General features: G+C 43.8%; 1 protein-coding gene across 1 annotated transcript in view; it reads right to left on the reverse strand.

Moving 5' to 3' along the window:
• RTN3 (reticulon 3) overlaps positions 1–10,558 on the reverse strand; it is a 40,544-nt gene extending 29,986 nt beyond the window's left edge. Inside the window, exon 1 of the mRNA XM_081967902.1 lies at positions 10,254–10,558. Coding sequence (XP_081824028.1) covers positions 10,254–10,365 — 112 coding nt within the window. The 5' untranslated portion in view covers positions 10,366–10,558. The remainder of the gene's footprint in view (positions 1–10,253) is intronic.
• Between the last annotated feature and the right edge of the window lie 5,967 nt (positions 10,559–16,525).

Consider the following 16,525-nt stretch of genomic DNA (forward strand, 5'->3'; position numbering starts at 1 on the left):
GTGCCACAGAGAGGAGGAAGGGGGACAAGCTATTCTCCAAAGCACCCGAAGGCCAGACAAGGAAGAATGGATGGAAACTGACCAAGGAGAGATTCAACCTGGAAATAAGGAGGAATTTTCTGACAGTGAGAACGATCAACCCATGGAACAGAAGTTGCCTTCTGAAGTTGTGGGAGCTTCATCACTTGAGATATTCAAGAAGAGACTGGACTGTCATTTTGTCAGAAATGGTATAAGGACTTCCGCTTGAGCCGGGGCTTGGACTAGATGATCTCCAAGGTCCCTTACACCCTTGTTCATCTGTACCCTTCATCAAAAAGCAAAGCCCCCTCTTTCCCTTCCCAACTGCTCGTGTTTACTGAGGATCTTCGGTCAAGTGGAGAGTAAATTGTCCTTTCAAAACAACACAAAAAACAAACAAACAAACCCCAAGCCTTAATGGGCATTTTTTTTTTTTTTGCTGAGCCAACCGTGGCACGCTCGTGGATCAAAGTGGAGAGCCACACGTGACGAAGGCCGGGGAGGGTGCGGGGCTGAGAGAGAACTGGAAGCCTGCCCTAGAATGCCTTTGTGTAAAGAGCACAACGTGTGTGTGTGTGTGTGTGTGTGTGTGTCATCTCGGGGCAAACGAGGCAGAGCGATGGGAAAAGCATGGATATCTTGCGTAAGGCTCAATCTATCCGATCGGCCTGTGGTAATAATGGCTTGAGGACTAGAAACCGAGCCAAATGCACTCGCCGAGGCTGTTTGAAGTCCTGCATTGCCTGCATCTGCGAAGATGGAGGGGGGAAAAAAATAAATCTAAAACCAATAATAATCTGGGTTGTTATAAAAACAAAAGGGCAGCACCGAACCCAGCTAACAATATTATCAGCCCCACGAGAACCCATTATTTTGGCTGCTTATTTTTTTTTAAAAAATTGTTTATTGATATATTTTTCTTCTTCTTTAAACTACCAGATAAAGGCTTAGCGAGCAATATATTGTCTGGATCCATTTATCCATACAAAGGATTAATACAATGATAGGGTAATATCAATAATAAAAAGGTAAAGGTTCCCCTCGCACATTTGTGCTAATCTTTCCTGACTCAAGGGGGCGCTGCTCATCTCCGTTTCAAAGCCGAAGAGCCATCGCTGTCCAAAGACGTCTCCGGGGTCAAGTGGCTGGCATGACTCAACCCCGAAGGCGCATGGAACGCTGTTTCCTTCCCACCAAAGGTGGCTCCTATTTCTCTACTTGCATTTTTTACGTGCTTTCGAACGGCTAGGTTGGCAGAAGCTGGGACAAGGAATGAGAGCTCACTCCGTTATGGGGCGCTAGGGGTTTGAACCGCCGAACTGCCGACCTTTTCTGATCAACAAGCTCAGCGTCTTAGCCATTGAGCCATCGGGTCCCTTATCCATTTATCTATACAAAGTAATATTAAACTGATAGTAGGAGTAATATTAATAACAACCGTAATTAAAATACTAATAATTGCTTATTTGTAACAATCCTTACATTGTTTACTTATAATATGGAATAATAATACTGGTAATAGTAGTAATAATTGTAATATTAATACTATTTGCTTGTATGTAATACAATTTCTTGCATTCTTTTCTTATATATATTACTAGCTGGATACCCGTGCTTCGCTACAAAACCATGTGATCAGGTCATCCCGCAGGCCGGATGAGTTATGCGCTGGCCACACCGATGTAAGGCAAGTGGCAGTTGGAACAGAGTTCCTTTCAGGTGGGGAGGGGGAGTAGAACGTTTAACTCTAGCATCGATAAGTGTTAATATAATACTGTATAAGAAATACTGATGATCATTTCCAAAAATCCTTTCTTAGCGACCACCTAGAAGCCAAGAGGAACATACGTGCCGAATTTCAAGTTTGTAGGCTTTACGGTTCTGGAGATTTTGTGATGTGGTGTGAGCGCTTTTTAAAAACATATCCCAGGTTAAAAAGTATTCTGTTTCTTCCTTATCCTTTATAATGAACGTTAACCTATCCATCCCTGCGTAGTCTAATATTTTTCTAATTATACTGTCACATGCTTTTTTTTGAAAACACTCGTTCCACCTGATGGTGGATAGTTAAACGAGCTGGAAAGATTGAGATGGCCGCTTTCGCCTTTGCTTCTTTGAATTTCTACGTCCTTACAACATTTGGGGGGGGGGCACGGTTGTTAAGCAAATGGCTGAAGGTCTCACAGTTGTTAAGTGAACCCAGCTTCCCCTATTGACTCTGCTTGTTGGAAGCCGCCTGAGACAACTAGATCCACCCAGGATGCTGTAACCATCATAGCTAGATGGCTGTTACCAAGGCAACCGACTTTTGATCGGGGATCTGTGGCATTGGCAGTTATGTGCAAGGAGTGGTTGTGTGTCTGCAGCCTTAGGTTGGCGAAGTCCAGGCCTTCGTGCCAGTCCTTTGCACTGCTAATCTCATCGAATTAATAGCATCCCCTTCGAAATGGGAGTATGGCAACAAATGATAAATTAACCATGGAAATTAAATTTTAAAAAGGGATGATCAAAGCGAACAATTATAATGAATATCATTTCGTAAAATAAAATTTTATAAAATCAGCTGGTGGAAGGCAAAGTGAATAAACTTATTTAAGAATATGTTCTTGAACATATATTCAAGAATATATGTTGTTTTGGAAGGGATAAGGGCACAAATGGAATATATTGTATATTCTTTCGTTGTTATAGAAGAAGAAATATAAGGGGGAAGCAAAGAGGGTCTCCAGGGGATGTGGGGTGCACTTAGTTTCTCCCCCCCCTTTTTTTTGTATTTAGATGTATATGTCTATGTATTATTTGCATTTAAAAAAAAGAGACTGGACAGGAATTTGGGTATGTTTAGTCTAATGAAAAGGGTTAGGGGGAGACATGATGGTTGTCTTCCAATATTTGAGGGGCTCCTACGAAGACTGGGGGATCAAACTATTTCCCAAAGCACCAAAAGGCAAGACGAGAAACAATGGGTGGAAACTAAACCGAGAGAGAAGCAACGTAGAACTAAAGGAGGGATTTTCTGACGGTGAGAACAATCAACCCATGGAACAGAAGCTGCCTTCGGAGGTTGTGGGAGCTTCATCCCTGGAGACTGGGCTGCCCTCTGTCAGAAATGGCGTAGGGTCTAGGGTTGGACTAGATGACCTCCAAGATCCCTTCCAACTCTATTATTCTACGTCCTAAGCCAGGTTAGGCGAAGCGAAAACTGGCATTCAGGGGAAGGAAGCATAGCCAAAAGCCATTCGTGCTGGCTAAGGCGTGAATTGACAATTCTATTTCAATCCAGACAGAAAAAACATGTTATTTCTTGCCTTCAAGCTGCCTACAGAACCCCGCAAAAAAATTGAGTGAATTAAATTTCCAAGTCCTCTGCTTTGTTCTCAACGTAAGCGATTCGACATTTAACATAGGGCTTCAGAAAAAATAAAAAATCTGAATGCACCATAATGTTGCATAATTCATATTTATCTGGCAGCAGAAACCTGATGCAGCATTTCAAAATGTCTGTTAGGCTGAAGGCGCCTTTAGCCCAATCCTTAATTCTTTTAAAAAATCAGCAGAAACTAGTCCCAAACTATCATAGGAGACGCGACGGAAACAGCTTCTGCAGGTTTAAACAAAGAGGGTATAGTAGTAGAAATCCTTCATTAATCGTGCTTCATGATGGCCCCTGCTGGCTGGGGATCATGGGGCCTGGAAAGGTTTGCCATGAGCTATAGAAAGAAGCCGACAATTAAAACATGGAATCATTGTCTGTACTTCAACTGTCTTAATTCTGGAATCGTCTTGAGTTCCCAACTCAATAAGTCTTCAGCAGCCACAGGCATGAGTCAAGAAACTGAAGATTGACAAGGGACCTTCAAGCAAAACCCAAGACTTCTGAACAAGTTCTACCACTCGTGTAGAAATATGTTAATTATCACAGCGCCTTCATTTGCCCACTTCTTGCCTTTTAGTCATGATTTACTAATTTGGCAAGTGGTACTCCACCCTTACCCGAGGTCAGCCCGTGTTATTTTGTCCGCAGGGAGAAAGGTGTCCCATCCAAACATACTTGTGTCAAGTTAGTCTTCCTCTCTGGTAGATTTATAAAAAGGTAAAAGGTTCCCCTTGCGCATATGCGGTAGTCATTCCCGACTCTAAGGGGCGGTGCTCATCTCCGTTTCCAAGCCGAAGAGCCAGCGCTGTCCGAAGACGTCTCCGTGGTCATGCATGACTCAATGCCGAAGGCACAAGGAACGCTGTTCCCTTCCCACCAAAGGTGGTTCCTATTTTTCTACTTGCATTTTTTAACGTGCTTTCGAACTGCTAGGTTGGCAGAAGCTGGAACAAGTCACAGGAGCTCACTCTGTTACGCTGTGCTAGGGATTCGAACCGCCAAACTTTCTGATCGCCAAGCTCAGCGTCTTAGCCCCTGAGCCACCGCGTCCCTCTGGTAGATGTATACCCTGGTTTAAATCAAAACAAGCCACCTGTCATGGAACGGAGACCCTGCACCCCTCCCAAAAGCATTCAAGCCCTCCACATATCTTGTTGCTTCTACAATTTCACAGATCGCTGCCGATACGAGCTCTCACGCTCCACTCAGCAGCCCGAAGGGCTAGAAACCTGATCTCTTCAACACAATCTGGAGCCATCCGTCGCCCCCGTGCCAATTTCTGGCTTTGTCTGGTTTTTTTTTTTTTTTTTGCAGAGCAGATGCTCTGACACTCTTCAAGACCCCTTAAAAATTATGTCACTGTTGGAAGATGAGACATATGGCCGGCAGTTTAACAACGCTGATCGGCTTCACCCAACGGACGCAGCCCTTCTTGGTGTGTGTGTGTGTGTGTGTGTGTGTGTGTGTGTGTGTGCTCGGAGCAAATGCAAGACATTTTTATAAAAAAAACTCTGTGTTAGCAACAAGGGCACACCTGGTTCTGTGCATCACACTGGGCATTAAAATGTGACCCGTGGGCGTAGACACAGCCCGTTGCATTTTGCATACCAAAAACGCAAGGAGCCACAAGCGAACGACGGGGGCTTATCCAAGAAACGACGGCGAACCCCAAAAAGCGATGGCGACGTATAGTAAATGCAAAATTCCCTGCATGTTATATTTCATATTTAAAACATCTTGTTGCCAAGGGCATCTTTTCTGCCCGTTACCAACTGGGGCCTTCGCTCTCGGGATGCCTAAAGTAAGAGATGGTTTCGGAAATCTCTTTTGTGATGGCGTTTCATTTACCGCAACTGCCTGGTACCACAACGTCATCATTCTTTGGGGAGGGCAGATAAGAAAGATTTCATTTTATTTTTCTACCCGGGTTTTTCCTTCTGAAAACCACGTTAGTGGTTGAGATCTTCCAAATGTCACTTTACGGAGATGTTACGTACTACGCTTCGTACCACGGGGTCCCCCGCCTCTTCCGAACGGCTACAGCAGAAAACTACAATAAATAAAGACTCAAAAAAAAAAAAAAAAAACCCGATGAAGCCAGAAGGTTTTCTTTGAGAATGCGAAGAATGAGGCCAGCGGGCAAACGCCACTTAAATTGAAATGACTCGCAAGCTTAAAGCATCCCCTGGTGTATTTTGGTAGCGGGCAGCTGAAGATGGGACTCGCACAGTGGAGAGGTGGGTAGAGAAAGCGACATTCAAGGAGCAGCTGGCTTGGATGTGCGAGAGAAAGGTGGTCCAGGGATGATTAACCTGGTTTGCTTCATCAGGGCAAGAGGATGAAGCCGCAGACGGAGAGAATACTACTACTCGGTTGGCGCAGAATCAAAATCTTTCTCGGTCTGGCATGGAATCTTTTTAGCAAACCAATTCCTGATCAGCAGGTGGCTGCAAAACCCTGGAGGTTTTATAGAAGAGACAGGACAACCGTTCGTCTGAAATGTTAAGGGCTTCCTGCTTGAGCAGGGGGTTGGACTAGAAGACCTCCAAGGTCCCTTCCAATGCTTTCGTTGTTTCTTTCCCTTCCTTCCTTCTCCATCACTGGAGATTTTTAAGAAGAGACCGGACAGCCACTTGTCTGAAATGGTGTAAGGTCTCCTGCTTGAGCAGGGGGTTAGACTAGAAGACCTCCAAGGTCCCTTCCAATGCTTTCGTTGTTTCTTTCCTTCCTTCCCTTCCAAAAAAGAAATTTTAAAGAAGAAACTCGACAACCATTTTGTCTGAAATGATACAGGGTCTCCTGCCTGAGCAGGGGGCTGGACTAGACGACTTCCAAGGCCCCTTCCAGCTCTTATTATTCGATCAGACGCCAGGCACATGTTCAACCCCTTTTGATCTTGAGCTTTTAACTCTACGCCCTGCAGAGAAACCACGCCGCTTGCTCCCAAACCAGCATCCATAGCTGGAATACCACAAGCAGAGACAGGTGGGTGGGGGGATGCATTTCAAGCCCCTGACCCCGAGAAAGGCTTTTTTCCCCCTCCCCCCACCCCTCCCCAAGCGGAACAATCAGCCGCCTGATAGATTATATACTGATAGGATTTTTCTGCAAGAGGCCGGATCCTGCTCAGGGTTTCCCAAAAACCAATAAGCCGGCAGGGTTCGCGGCCCCCAAAAGGGCTTTTGCTGTCGAGACGGGGGGGGGGGGGGGAGGTTTGGCAGACTCCATCCCCTTTAAAGTAGCCCCACCTGCCCTGCCGTGCTTCCCTCTCTCGCCCTGAGAGATATCTGCACTGCAGATTTTCGTTCGACGGAAGAGGCGGCTTGCTTCCCGGATCAATTTCGCTGTATTTAAGTACAATGACAATAAAGATTATACTTAAAAGATCCCCCCCTCCCATTTCCCAACCCTTCCAGACGATGGAGGGGAAGGGGGTCTTTGAGGGGAGGGAGAAAGCCCCCCCCCCTTGACTTTAGATAATCAGAGCTTTGTCTTCATCCCTTCGACAGTCTCCAAAAGGCATTTAAAAAAGAAAGAATGAAAAATCAGAGCCACGGAGGGGGGGAGGCTTTCCCAGAAGCAGTTTTTAATGTATTCCCGCCCCACCTCCCCCCCCCAAAAGCAGCAGCAAAGAGAATTTTTTTTGAAAGGACGATTTAAATGACAATAGATTGCTTTCTTCTTCCGCAGCGGCCGCATTACGAAATCACCCAGACACAGAGGGAAAATTGTCTGGGGGAAAAAAAACCACCAATGCCTTTTTTCTCCTCCCCCCCCCCCCCACCATCGACTGGGTCACCTGCGTGGCGTGGGAATTATTCAGGACGCCCTCCAGAATCCTGGATCTTTGGGGCAAAAGGGAAGGAGGGGGCGACAAGCCATGCTTCGAAGACGATGTCAGTGAAGTGGCCCCTGTTGGGGACTTCGACGGATCTAAAACAGAGCCCCTTCCTGCAATTGCAAGGGGAGATTTTCGTGTCCCCACCCCCACCCCCTCCCCCCATAAATCCCATATCAGCAAGGGAGACCGTGCCAAGTTGGTGCAAAACCCACATTCGGGCTCCAATGCCTCGAATTAAAAAAACAAATCTAGGATTCACTTCCAACCCACCCACATTTGCCCACCTTGATCAGAATCCCCCTCCTCGTTTTGGTAGCAAGAGAAAGGCATGATTTCCAGAGCTTCCCAGGCCACTCCCCAACCTCTCCCCCCCCCCCAGTGTTAGGTCAGACAAGACATCTGGAACGGAGGACTGGGGAAGGGTTTGCAGCTGGGGAGGGGGGGAAACACCCACCAAAGAAACGGAGGGTTTGTAATGCATCAGCCAAGCGTCTTGCAATGCTAACCTGCAGTTGGGATCCTAAGCTACCCCAACCGAGATTGTTTCATTTCCCTGTGCGGGAACATTGCCTAAGAATTTTTCCACGGGGCTGGTGTGCCACACCCAGCACTAGCTTGCCTGCCCCTGGCATCTTGGCAACCCCCCCTCAGCCCATTTCCCAGCTCCTCCAACCTTCGATTTATCCTCTTGCTTTGGCAAGTAGGGTTTTCGCTCCCCCTTTCTACGTTTTCCTAATGATGGCAGGAGGCAGAGCAGAATGGTAAATCCCCATTTTCTCCCAAGCCCTGGGAAGTGCCACGCCCTTCTCCTGTCCCCAAGTCGTCCTATGTCTCAGACCCCTCCGTGATACACACACACACACACACACACACACACACACCCTTGGGGAGAGGTCTCCAAAATGCATCCAGTGCACCTTGGTAGGTTTGGACTTTTTCGTGGCAGCTCTCAAAAAAAAAAAAAGGATAAAAGGAGACAGAAATATTTGTCACAGAGAGGCTACCAGTCCTGCTTATAAATGAATCTCTTATTATTATTATTATTTTTTAAAAAGAATATTTTACAGGTCAAGAGTGGGCAATCTGCAAGGAGGAAAGGGGGGGAGAGGCGTTGCGCTGAAAACTCTGGTCACGTTAAATAAATTATCTCGATTTCGAATTCATATCCCTATTGTAATGGTGTGCAGCCAGAAAACACACTTGTTTTGAGCGATCTCCCCCTCCCCTCCTCCAATCCCACCACCCCACTGCCTTTTCTTCCTGCCATATGGTTTATTATTTTCCCAAATCTTCCATTTTTGGGGGGGGGGGGGGGGGACGGACACGGACACGGACAGACGGGCAACAGTCAAGTGGAGGGAAGGTTTCAAAGCCCAGAATCTGTGTTTCGGATTAGAGTTCTTGTTTTTTTTTATTTTTTTAAAAAAGGACAGAGACCTTTCCTATCCATAAAAGAGTCATGTCCCGTCCCCCCACGCTATCAACAAAGGGGCTGAATTTTTAAATTCCTTTTGTGTGTGGGGAGGGGGGGGGGGAATGATGACTTCCACCTGGTTTAGATGCTTCCCATGCTTGCAAAACTGCATTGCAAAGCAAATAACGAAAAGGTCTGCATGCAAATGTCACTGGAATCTCATTTTGGGTACGACCTGGAGGATGTTCCATGCTTCCTGCTGAGGGGAGTGGCAGACACCCCCTCCCCAGGGATTGGGGTGGGGTGGGGGCACCAGGTTGTAGAAAACAGCTATAATCAGCCATCACATCAACAGGCAGTTTGATTTTATCCTCCAGGGCAGGGTACACATAATGGAGCTAAGAGCAGTGGGGAACCGAACCCCCTCCCCACTCTCCTTGAGAAAAGACTGTAAGGTTCATCTCCCCAAGCTTTTTAGTGTCACCCCTTAAATTGTGTGTGTGTATGTGTGTGCATTTCAAAGCATTTCAACATTGCTTTTGTGGAAACTTGCAAGCCATCTGCAGCCATTAAGGAAGGGCAAGGCAGAGAGAGAGAGAGATTTCCTAGATCAATAACCATAAAATTTTTTAATTGATCCTGCATTCTGCTAGCTAGGGGAAAAGGGGGTGCTCTGAAGCCCCTCCCCTCTTCCCCCAATTCTTATCTACCTTGTTTTAAAGATGGGAGCAACAAATATCTGATCTTGGTAAGACAACGCCAAGGTGCATTTCCTGGCAAATCCACAGACCCTGTCATGTTTTTTAAATTTTTGTGAGCTCTACCCTACATCCCAGCTAACCTTAATTGGGGGAGGGGAGAAAGCAAACAAAATAACGATTCTCAATAAAATAAATAATGCAAACAGGGGCACATTTATTGGCAAATCAGCAGACTCTTTGTCATTTTTTATTTTTATTTTTTGCATTAAATGCAAGGGTGCACTCTACCCTACATGCCAGCTAATTGGGGGAGGGGAGGGGGGGAGAAAGCAAATAAAATACCGGATAAAATAAATAATGCAAACGGGGGCACATTTATTGGCAAATCAGCAGACTCTGTCATTTTTTTATTTTTATTTTTTGCATTAAATGCAAGAGTGCACTCTACCCTACATCCCAGCTAATTGGGGGAGGGGAGGGGGGGAGAAAGCAAATAAAATACCGGATAAAATAAATAATGCAAATGGGGGCACATTTATCGGCAAGTCAGCACACCTGGATGCACTTTACCCTACATCCCAGCTAACTTTAATTGGGGAAGGGGGGGGGGGGAAGAAAGCAAATAAAATACTGGATAAAATAAATAATGCAAATGGGGGCACATTTACTGGCAAGTCAGCAGACCCCTGTCATTTTAATTTTTTTTTTTTAAATTAAATGAAATGCCAAAAGGTGCCAGGAAATGCGCATTTCTCTCCCCCGTTTTTTTCCCTTTTCTATCTCGTGCTTGTCAAGGCAACCTTACGGCTCTTCCCGTCAACGCGCACTCCCCCTCCCCTCCAGCGCAGCCGCCACCGCCGTTCCTTCCACTGCCCACTCCCCCCCCCGCTCCGTCCTTACCAGCGCAAGATTGGGGGGAACCTGCCCCCTTCAGGTCTCGTCCTCCCGCCTCGGAGAAGCCGCCGCCGGCCGAAGAAGAAATAAACGGGGACTGGGCGGCCGGATCAGCCATTTTCGCCTACGACCGGGGTGGGATATATAGATAAGAGAGAGATATTTTTAAAAAAAAACCGTCGACGAAGACTCTCCTCCAAACGACCGCTCCGCTCAACGGACGAGCACCGACTGGCCAACCTGAGGCGACGAGGCCGCAGTGCGCAGGCGCGAGAAGAGGGCGGTGAGCAAACGTGCTGCGAAGGGGCGTGTCGGGCTGGGCGCTTTCGAGCGCAGGCGCAATGAGGGAAGAGGGCGGGAAGGAGGCGTGTCTTTGGCCTATCAAAATTGCTTCCTTTTTTTTTCTTAAACTTAAAGGAAGACATTCGTATATTATTATTATATTATATTATATTATAACATTACATTACATTACATTACATTATTATATATCATTATGTTATATATCATTATATTTATATTATATTTATTGTATTATATTATATTAATGTTATGTTATGTAGGAAGTTATCACCTAGCCCTCTCCCAGAAAAATGAAATATCCTAGGAAATATTGATAAGGCAGAATATTATATTTTCCTGGATGTGAAAAAGGGAGAAACACATTTTAAACACAAAGTAAATTCCTGCAACTTCCAGCCCATCTCCACTTTGTCAATGGGCCATTAAGAAGACCAAGCTAGTCCACTTTACATAATAAAGAGTTGTCCCCTTCAACTCCAGAGTGATGGGATAAGGCAGGATAATATAAGCCTTTATTCAACTGACCACATGGCATCTGAACTCAATCAAACCTGGATTCAAAACAGCCTAGAAAGTTGTCCCTGCATGGGCCCATGTGAGTCTGACAACCAATCAGAATACATTTCTTACACAGGAACAGGAAACAGAGAGGTGAGACTGAACGGGTTATAAAAAGCCTAGCAAGCCCCTTCATTGGCCCTTCTCCTCCCTTCTCTTCTTCTCCACCAACATTGAAGCATGTGATCACCTTTTCTGTTCAGGGCTCAAGCCATGTGGTCCTGTCCACCATTAAACCATCTTTCCAAGCAGCCTCCATGTCTCCAGTGTCTTTTTCCCCACTTGGAGCCGAACCCAGAAGGACATTTCTCCCAACAGTTAGTTTATGTTATATTATTATACACACACACAGACACACCCACATATACATACACACATATATATATATATTACACACACACACACACAAGCTGATTTATAATTTAAATAACTACGGAAGTGGCTAAAAATACATAATGTAGCTTTTGTTGTTAGAGAGAAATTGAACGTGACTTTTTAAGCTGCCCAAGAGTTTAGGAAATGATGACATCAATGTTTTTTTTTTAAGATTGATGCTATTTTGGAATAACAGAGTTGGAAGGGTCCTTGGAGGTCTTCTAGTCCAACCCCCTGCTCAAGAAGGAGACCCTATACCGCCCCAGACAAATGGCTGTTCAATTTCTTCTTAAAATGATCCAGTGTTGGAGCATTCACAATTTCTGGAGGCAACAATTAATCCACAAATAAATTGTTCTCACTGTCAAGAAATTCCATCTTAGTTCTAAGTTGCTTCTCTCTTTGATTAGTTTCCACCCATTGCTTCTTGTTCTACCCTCAGGTGCTTTGGAGAATAGCTTGACTCCCTCTTCTTTGTGGCAACCCCTGAGATATTGGAAGACTGCTATCATGTCTCCCCTGGTCCTTCTCTTCATTAAACTAGACATACCCAGTTCTTGCAACTGTTCTTTATATGTTTTAGCCTCCAATCCCCTGATCCTCTTTGTTACTCTTCTCTCCACTCTTTCTAGAATCTCAACATCTTTTTTTACATCATGGTGCCCAAAACTGGATGCCGTATTCCAAGCGTGGCCTCACCAAGGCCTTATAAAATGGTACTAACACTTCACGTAAACTTGATTCTATCCCTCTGTTTATGCAGCCTAGAACTGTGTTGGCTTTTTTGGCAGCTGCTGCACACGGCTGGCTCCTATTTAAATGGTTGTTTTAATGCCAGGTAATGTCATTTTAAAGATGACTTTTAGGGATGAGTATATTTTAATTGCAAATCATGCACTTCCCTTTTACTGGATGGCGAGTCATGGTAAACACCATTGTTTTAAAAGAAAAAGTAAACATGCCTCTTAATAATAATATTAGTGATATTATCACGTCATTGGTTTGAGTTTGTTCTAGGCTAGATGCCATTTTTTCTTCTTCTTTTGAATTTTAAATGTCTTTTTTTAATTGCATCCTGTTATTGCATGGATGCTTTTGTTGGGTTAGCTGTCTCAGATTTTGCTGAGGTCAGATAAGTGGACGTATAAATATAGCCTGTATAGTAAATAAATAATAAGAATACTGTAAAAAAGAAATCTCCATACCTATTCAACTCTGGTTGACCTTGGAAAAGTCTAGGGGGGGTTCTGTAGGCTGGACATAGAAGTAGAAACGGCTCTTGAAAGTAGAATCTGGCAAACAAAAAATTCTGTATCAGAAAATGTCAACTTAGCTCTAAACCAGCTAAACATGGCTGTATGTTTTTTCATACATATTCCATACAGGTAGCCCTTGAGTTAGAACCTTTAGTTTACTGCGGAAAAAAGTGAGTTATGTCCAGTCTTTGCATTTCAAACATTGCAGCAACCCCATGCTCAAGGGGATATCAGAATTCAGGTGCTTAGCTATCCGCATGGATTTATGAGGGTTGCAGCATCTGGCTGCCGGCTGCCTGCAATTTGGCGGTTCGAATCTCACCAGGCTCCAGGTTGACTCAGCCTCCTGTCCTTCCGAGGTGGATCAAATGAGGACCCAGATTGTTGGGGGCCAAGAGGCTGATTCTGTAAACCGGTTAGAGAGAGATGTAAAGCACTGTGAAGAAGTATATAAGTCTAAGTGCTATTGCTATTACCCTTCCTTCCTTCTTTCCTTCCTTCCTTCCTTCTTCTCCTTCTTTTCCTTCCTTCCTTTCCTTTCTTCCTGTTAGAATGCAGCATTACAGGCTAAACTCTGCCCACTGTAAGGAGTTTGATCCTGACTGGCTCAAGGTTGACTCAGCCTTCCGTCCTTCCGAGGTCGGTAAAATGAGGACGCAGATTGTTGGGGGCAACAGGCTGACCCTGTAAACCACTTAGAGAGGACTGGAAAGTACTGTGAAACGGTATTTAAGTAAGTGCTATTGCCCTTCCTTCCTTCCTTCCTTCCTTCCTTCCTTCCTCCCTCCCTCCCTCCCTCCCTCCCTCCCTCCCTCCCTCCCTCCCTCCCAGTGGTTAGAGTGCAGCATTAAAGGCTAATTCTGCCCACAGTCAGAAGTGACTGCCCCCCCCTCTCTCACACACACACATCTTTAAATGAATTGCCAAAACAATTACTGGATATTTTCTGCAAATGGAATCATCCTTGCAAAATATAGTTTCCCCCCACCACCACTATAATTAAGTCAACACTGGTGTTTTAGGATTCCCACAGTCAGTCCCTGCCTGCATTTTTGTGAATGACACAATTCCAACAGCAAAAAAAACCACACGCTTCAAGCCACCTGTCCACTAGAGGGCAGCAAAGAGGCAAAAACCCCAGCTTTTGTTGCCACATAGAGATTTTTTGGGGGGTACCCCTGTACAGGTAGTCCTCGCTTAACGGCTGATCGTTTTATGACCGTTCAAAGTTGTGGCCGCCATAGAACAGGAGGTTTACATGTTGGATGGGTCCGAATGCCATCACTCTGCTTAACAACTAATTCCCACAACACTGTCAAATAATTCACTAAGTCTGCTACTATTATTCTTCTCTTCCTTCCTAGTACCTATCTCTTCCCACTTATGACTATAACCATGTTGTTTGTATCTTTAAATTTTATATTGTTTTATTTGTTTCCTAATATAATTTGATTGCTTATGAGCAACCTATGACTATCACTAAGTGCTTTATCTTATGATTCTTGATTAATGTATTCTATTTTATTTTTCTTTACGTATACTGAGAGCTTATGCACCAAAGACAAATTCCTTGTGTGTCCAATCACACTTGCCCAACAAAGAATTCTATTCTATTCTATTCTATTCTATTCAATATTGTATTGTATTGTATTATACAATACAGTACAATAGCAGAGTTGGAAGGGATCTTGGAGGTCTTCTAGTCCAACCCCCTGCCTAGGCAGGAAACCCTATACCGTTTCAGACAAATGGCTATCCAACATCTTCTTAAAGACTTCCAGTGTTGGGGCATTCACAACTTCTGGAGGCAATTTGTTCCACTGATTAATTGTTCTAACTGTCAGGAAATTTCTCCTCAGTTTTAAGTTGCTTCTCTCCTTGATTAGTTTCCACCCATTCTTGTTCTACTTTCAGGTGCCTTGGAGAATAGCTTGACTCCCTCTTCTTTGTGGCAACCCCTGAGATATTTGAAGATGCTATCATGTCTCCCTTAGTCCTTCTTTTCATTAAACTAGACATACCCAGTTCCTGCAACCGTTCTTCATATGAAATAGAAATAGAATATGGTACAGAAAATTGAATTAGTCTAATGAGAATATTTTTTTCTTTCATTCAAATCCCTGCAGCTTTGTTGGCAAGGTTCTATTCTATTCTATTGAATATTGTATTGCATTGTAGTCTGTTCTTTTCAATATTCTATTCTATCCTATCCTATCCTAGTCTATTCTTCTAATCCCACCATGGGCCAGTCATATTCTCTCAGCTTTAGGAAGCAGGCAATGGCAAACTATTTCTGAAAAACCTTGCCAACAAATCCAGCAGGGATTTGAACAGAAGAAAAAAATATCCTTATTAGGCTAATTCAATTTTCTGTACCATATTCTATTTCTATTTCACCCCTGCATAAACTGAAAACTACATAAATCCATGAAATCCCCCCCCCCCCACCAAATGGAACGAGGTGATGAAAACCCAGCCAGAAAGTGGCTATTGAAATTCTCTTCAAATAGCCAGAGGAATGCCTTGCATTTCTGAATGGCTTAGGGAATGTTTGAAGAAAACTGGGCTGTTCTTTCACCCAGAACTCTATGGCAAAGTCTAAAAAAAATGTTTTTTTAAAGAGACTGGGCGCCTTTGAAACACGCCAAACCTGTTCCTTATAAAGCATTATGAAACCCAAGCAGCAAGACAAAGAAGGATAGTCAGCTTCAAAATTCTACAGCCGGGATATCATACAGTTTCCGAAACAAAACTTCTTTTCGCTTACTGTGGGTGGGGGAAAAAAATCCCCTATTTGCGTGTTTCCTTTGCTGGATTTCAGCTTTGCATCTGTGATGACCATCAAAGCTGCATTTGCAAAAGAAATGTAGGTGTAAATATAAGGGATTTAATTATATATTGTGAATGCTCCAACACTGGAAGTTTTTAAGAAGATGTTGGACCACCCGTTTGTCTGAAGTGGTATAGGGCTTCCTGCGTAAACAGGGGGTTGGACTAGAAGATCTCCAAGGTCCCTTCCAACTCTGTTATTCTATTCTATTCCTATTCTCTATTCTATTCTATTCTATTCTTGACTCTATATTCTATTCTATTCGCTTCTTTTTTACTCTATATTCTATTCTATTCCATTCTCTATTCTATTCTATTTCATTCCATTCTATTCCATTCTGTTCCCTATTCTATTCTATTCCCTATTCTATTCTATTCCATTCTATTCCCTATTCTATTCTATTTCATTTCATTCTATTCCCTATTCTATTCTATTCCCTATTCTATTCTATTTCATTCCATTCTATTCTCTATTCTATTCTATTCTATTCTATCCCCTATTCTTGTGATGGCGAACAATTGCCAGGTCAGTTCCACACATTTTATTCTATCCTATCCCTTATTCTATTCTATTTTATTCTATTCTATCCTATCCCTTATTCTATTCTATTTTATTTTATTCTATTCTATCCTATCCCTTATTCTATTTTATTCTATTCTGTCCGATCCCTTATTCTATTTTATTCTATTCTATCCTATCCCTTATTCTATTCTATTCCATTCTATTCTCTATTCTATGCCATTCTATTCTCTATTCTATTCTATTTCATTCTTTTCTGTTCTGTTCTATTCCTTATTATTATTCTGCATCCTGCTACCCCTCCTCCTCACTCCCCCCCTCCCTTCCCATTGGGAAAAGCATCCTTAGAAGGAAAAAAGGGCTCCAAACGCAACGACTCTTATTCCCTTGCAGGCTTCATGCCCATTGCAAGAAGGCTGGACTCCATCTCCCGAAAT

This window comes from Natrix helvetica (genome assembly GCF_964273705.1).
Source record: "Natrix helvetica genome assembly, chromosome: 16".
In the NCBI taxonomy this organism is placed as follows: domain Eukaryota; kingdom Metazoa; phylum Chordata; class Lepidosauria; order Squamata; family Natricidae; genus Natrix; species Natrix helvetica.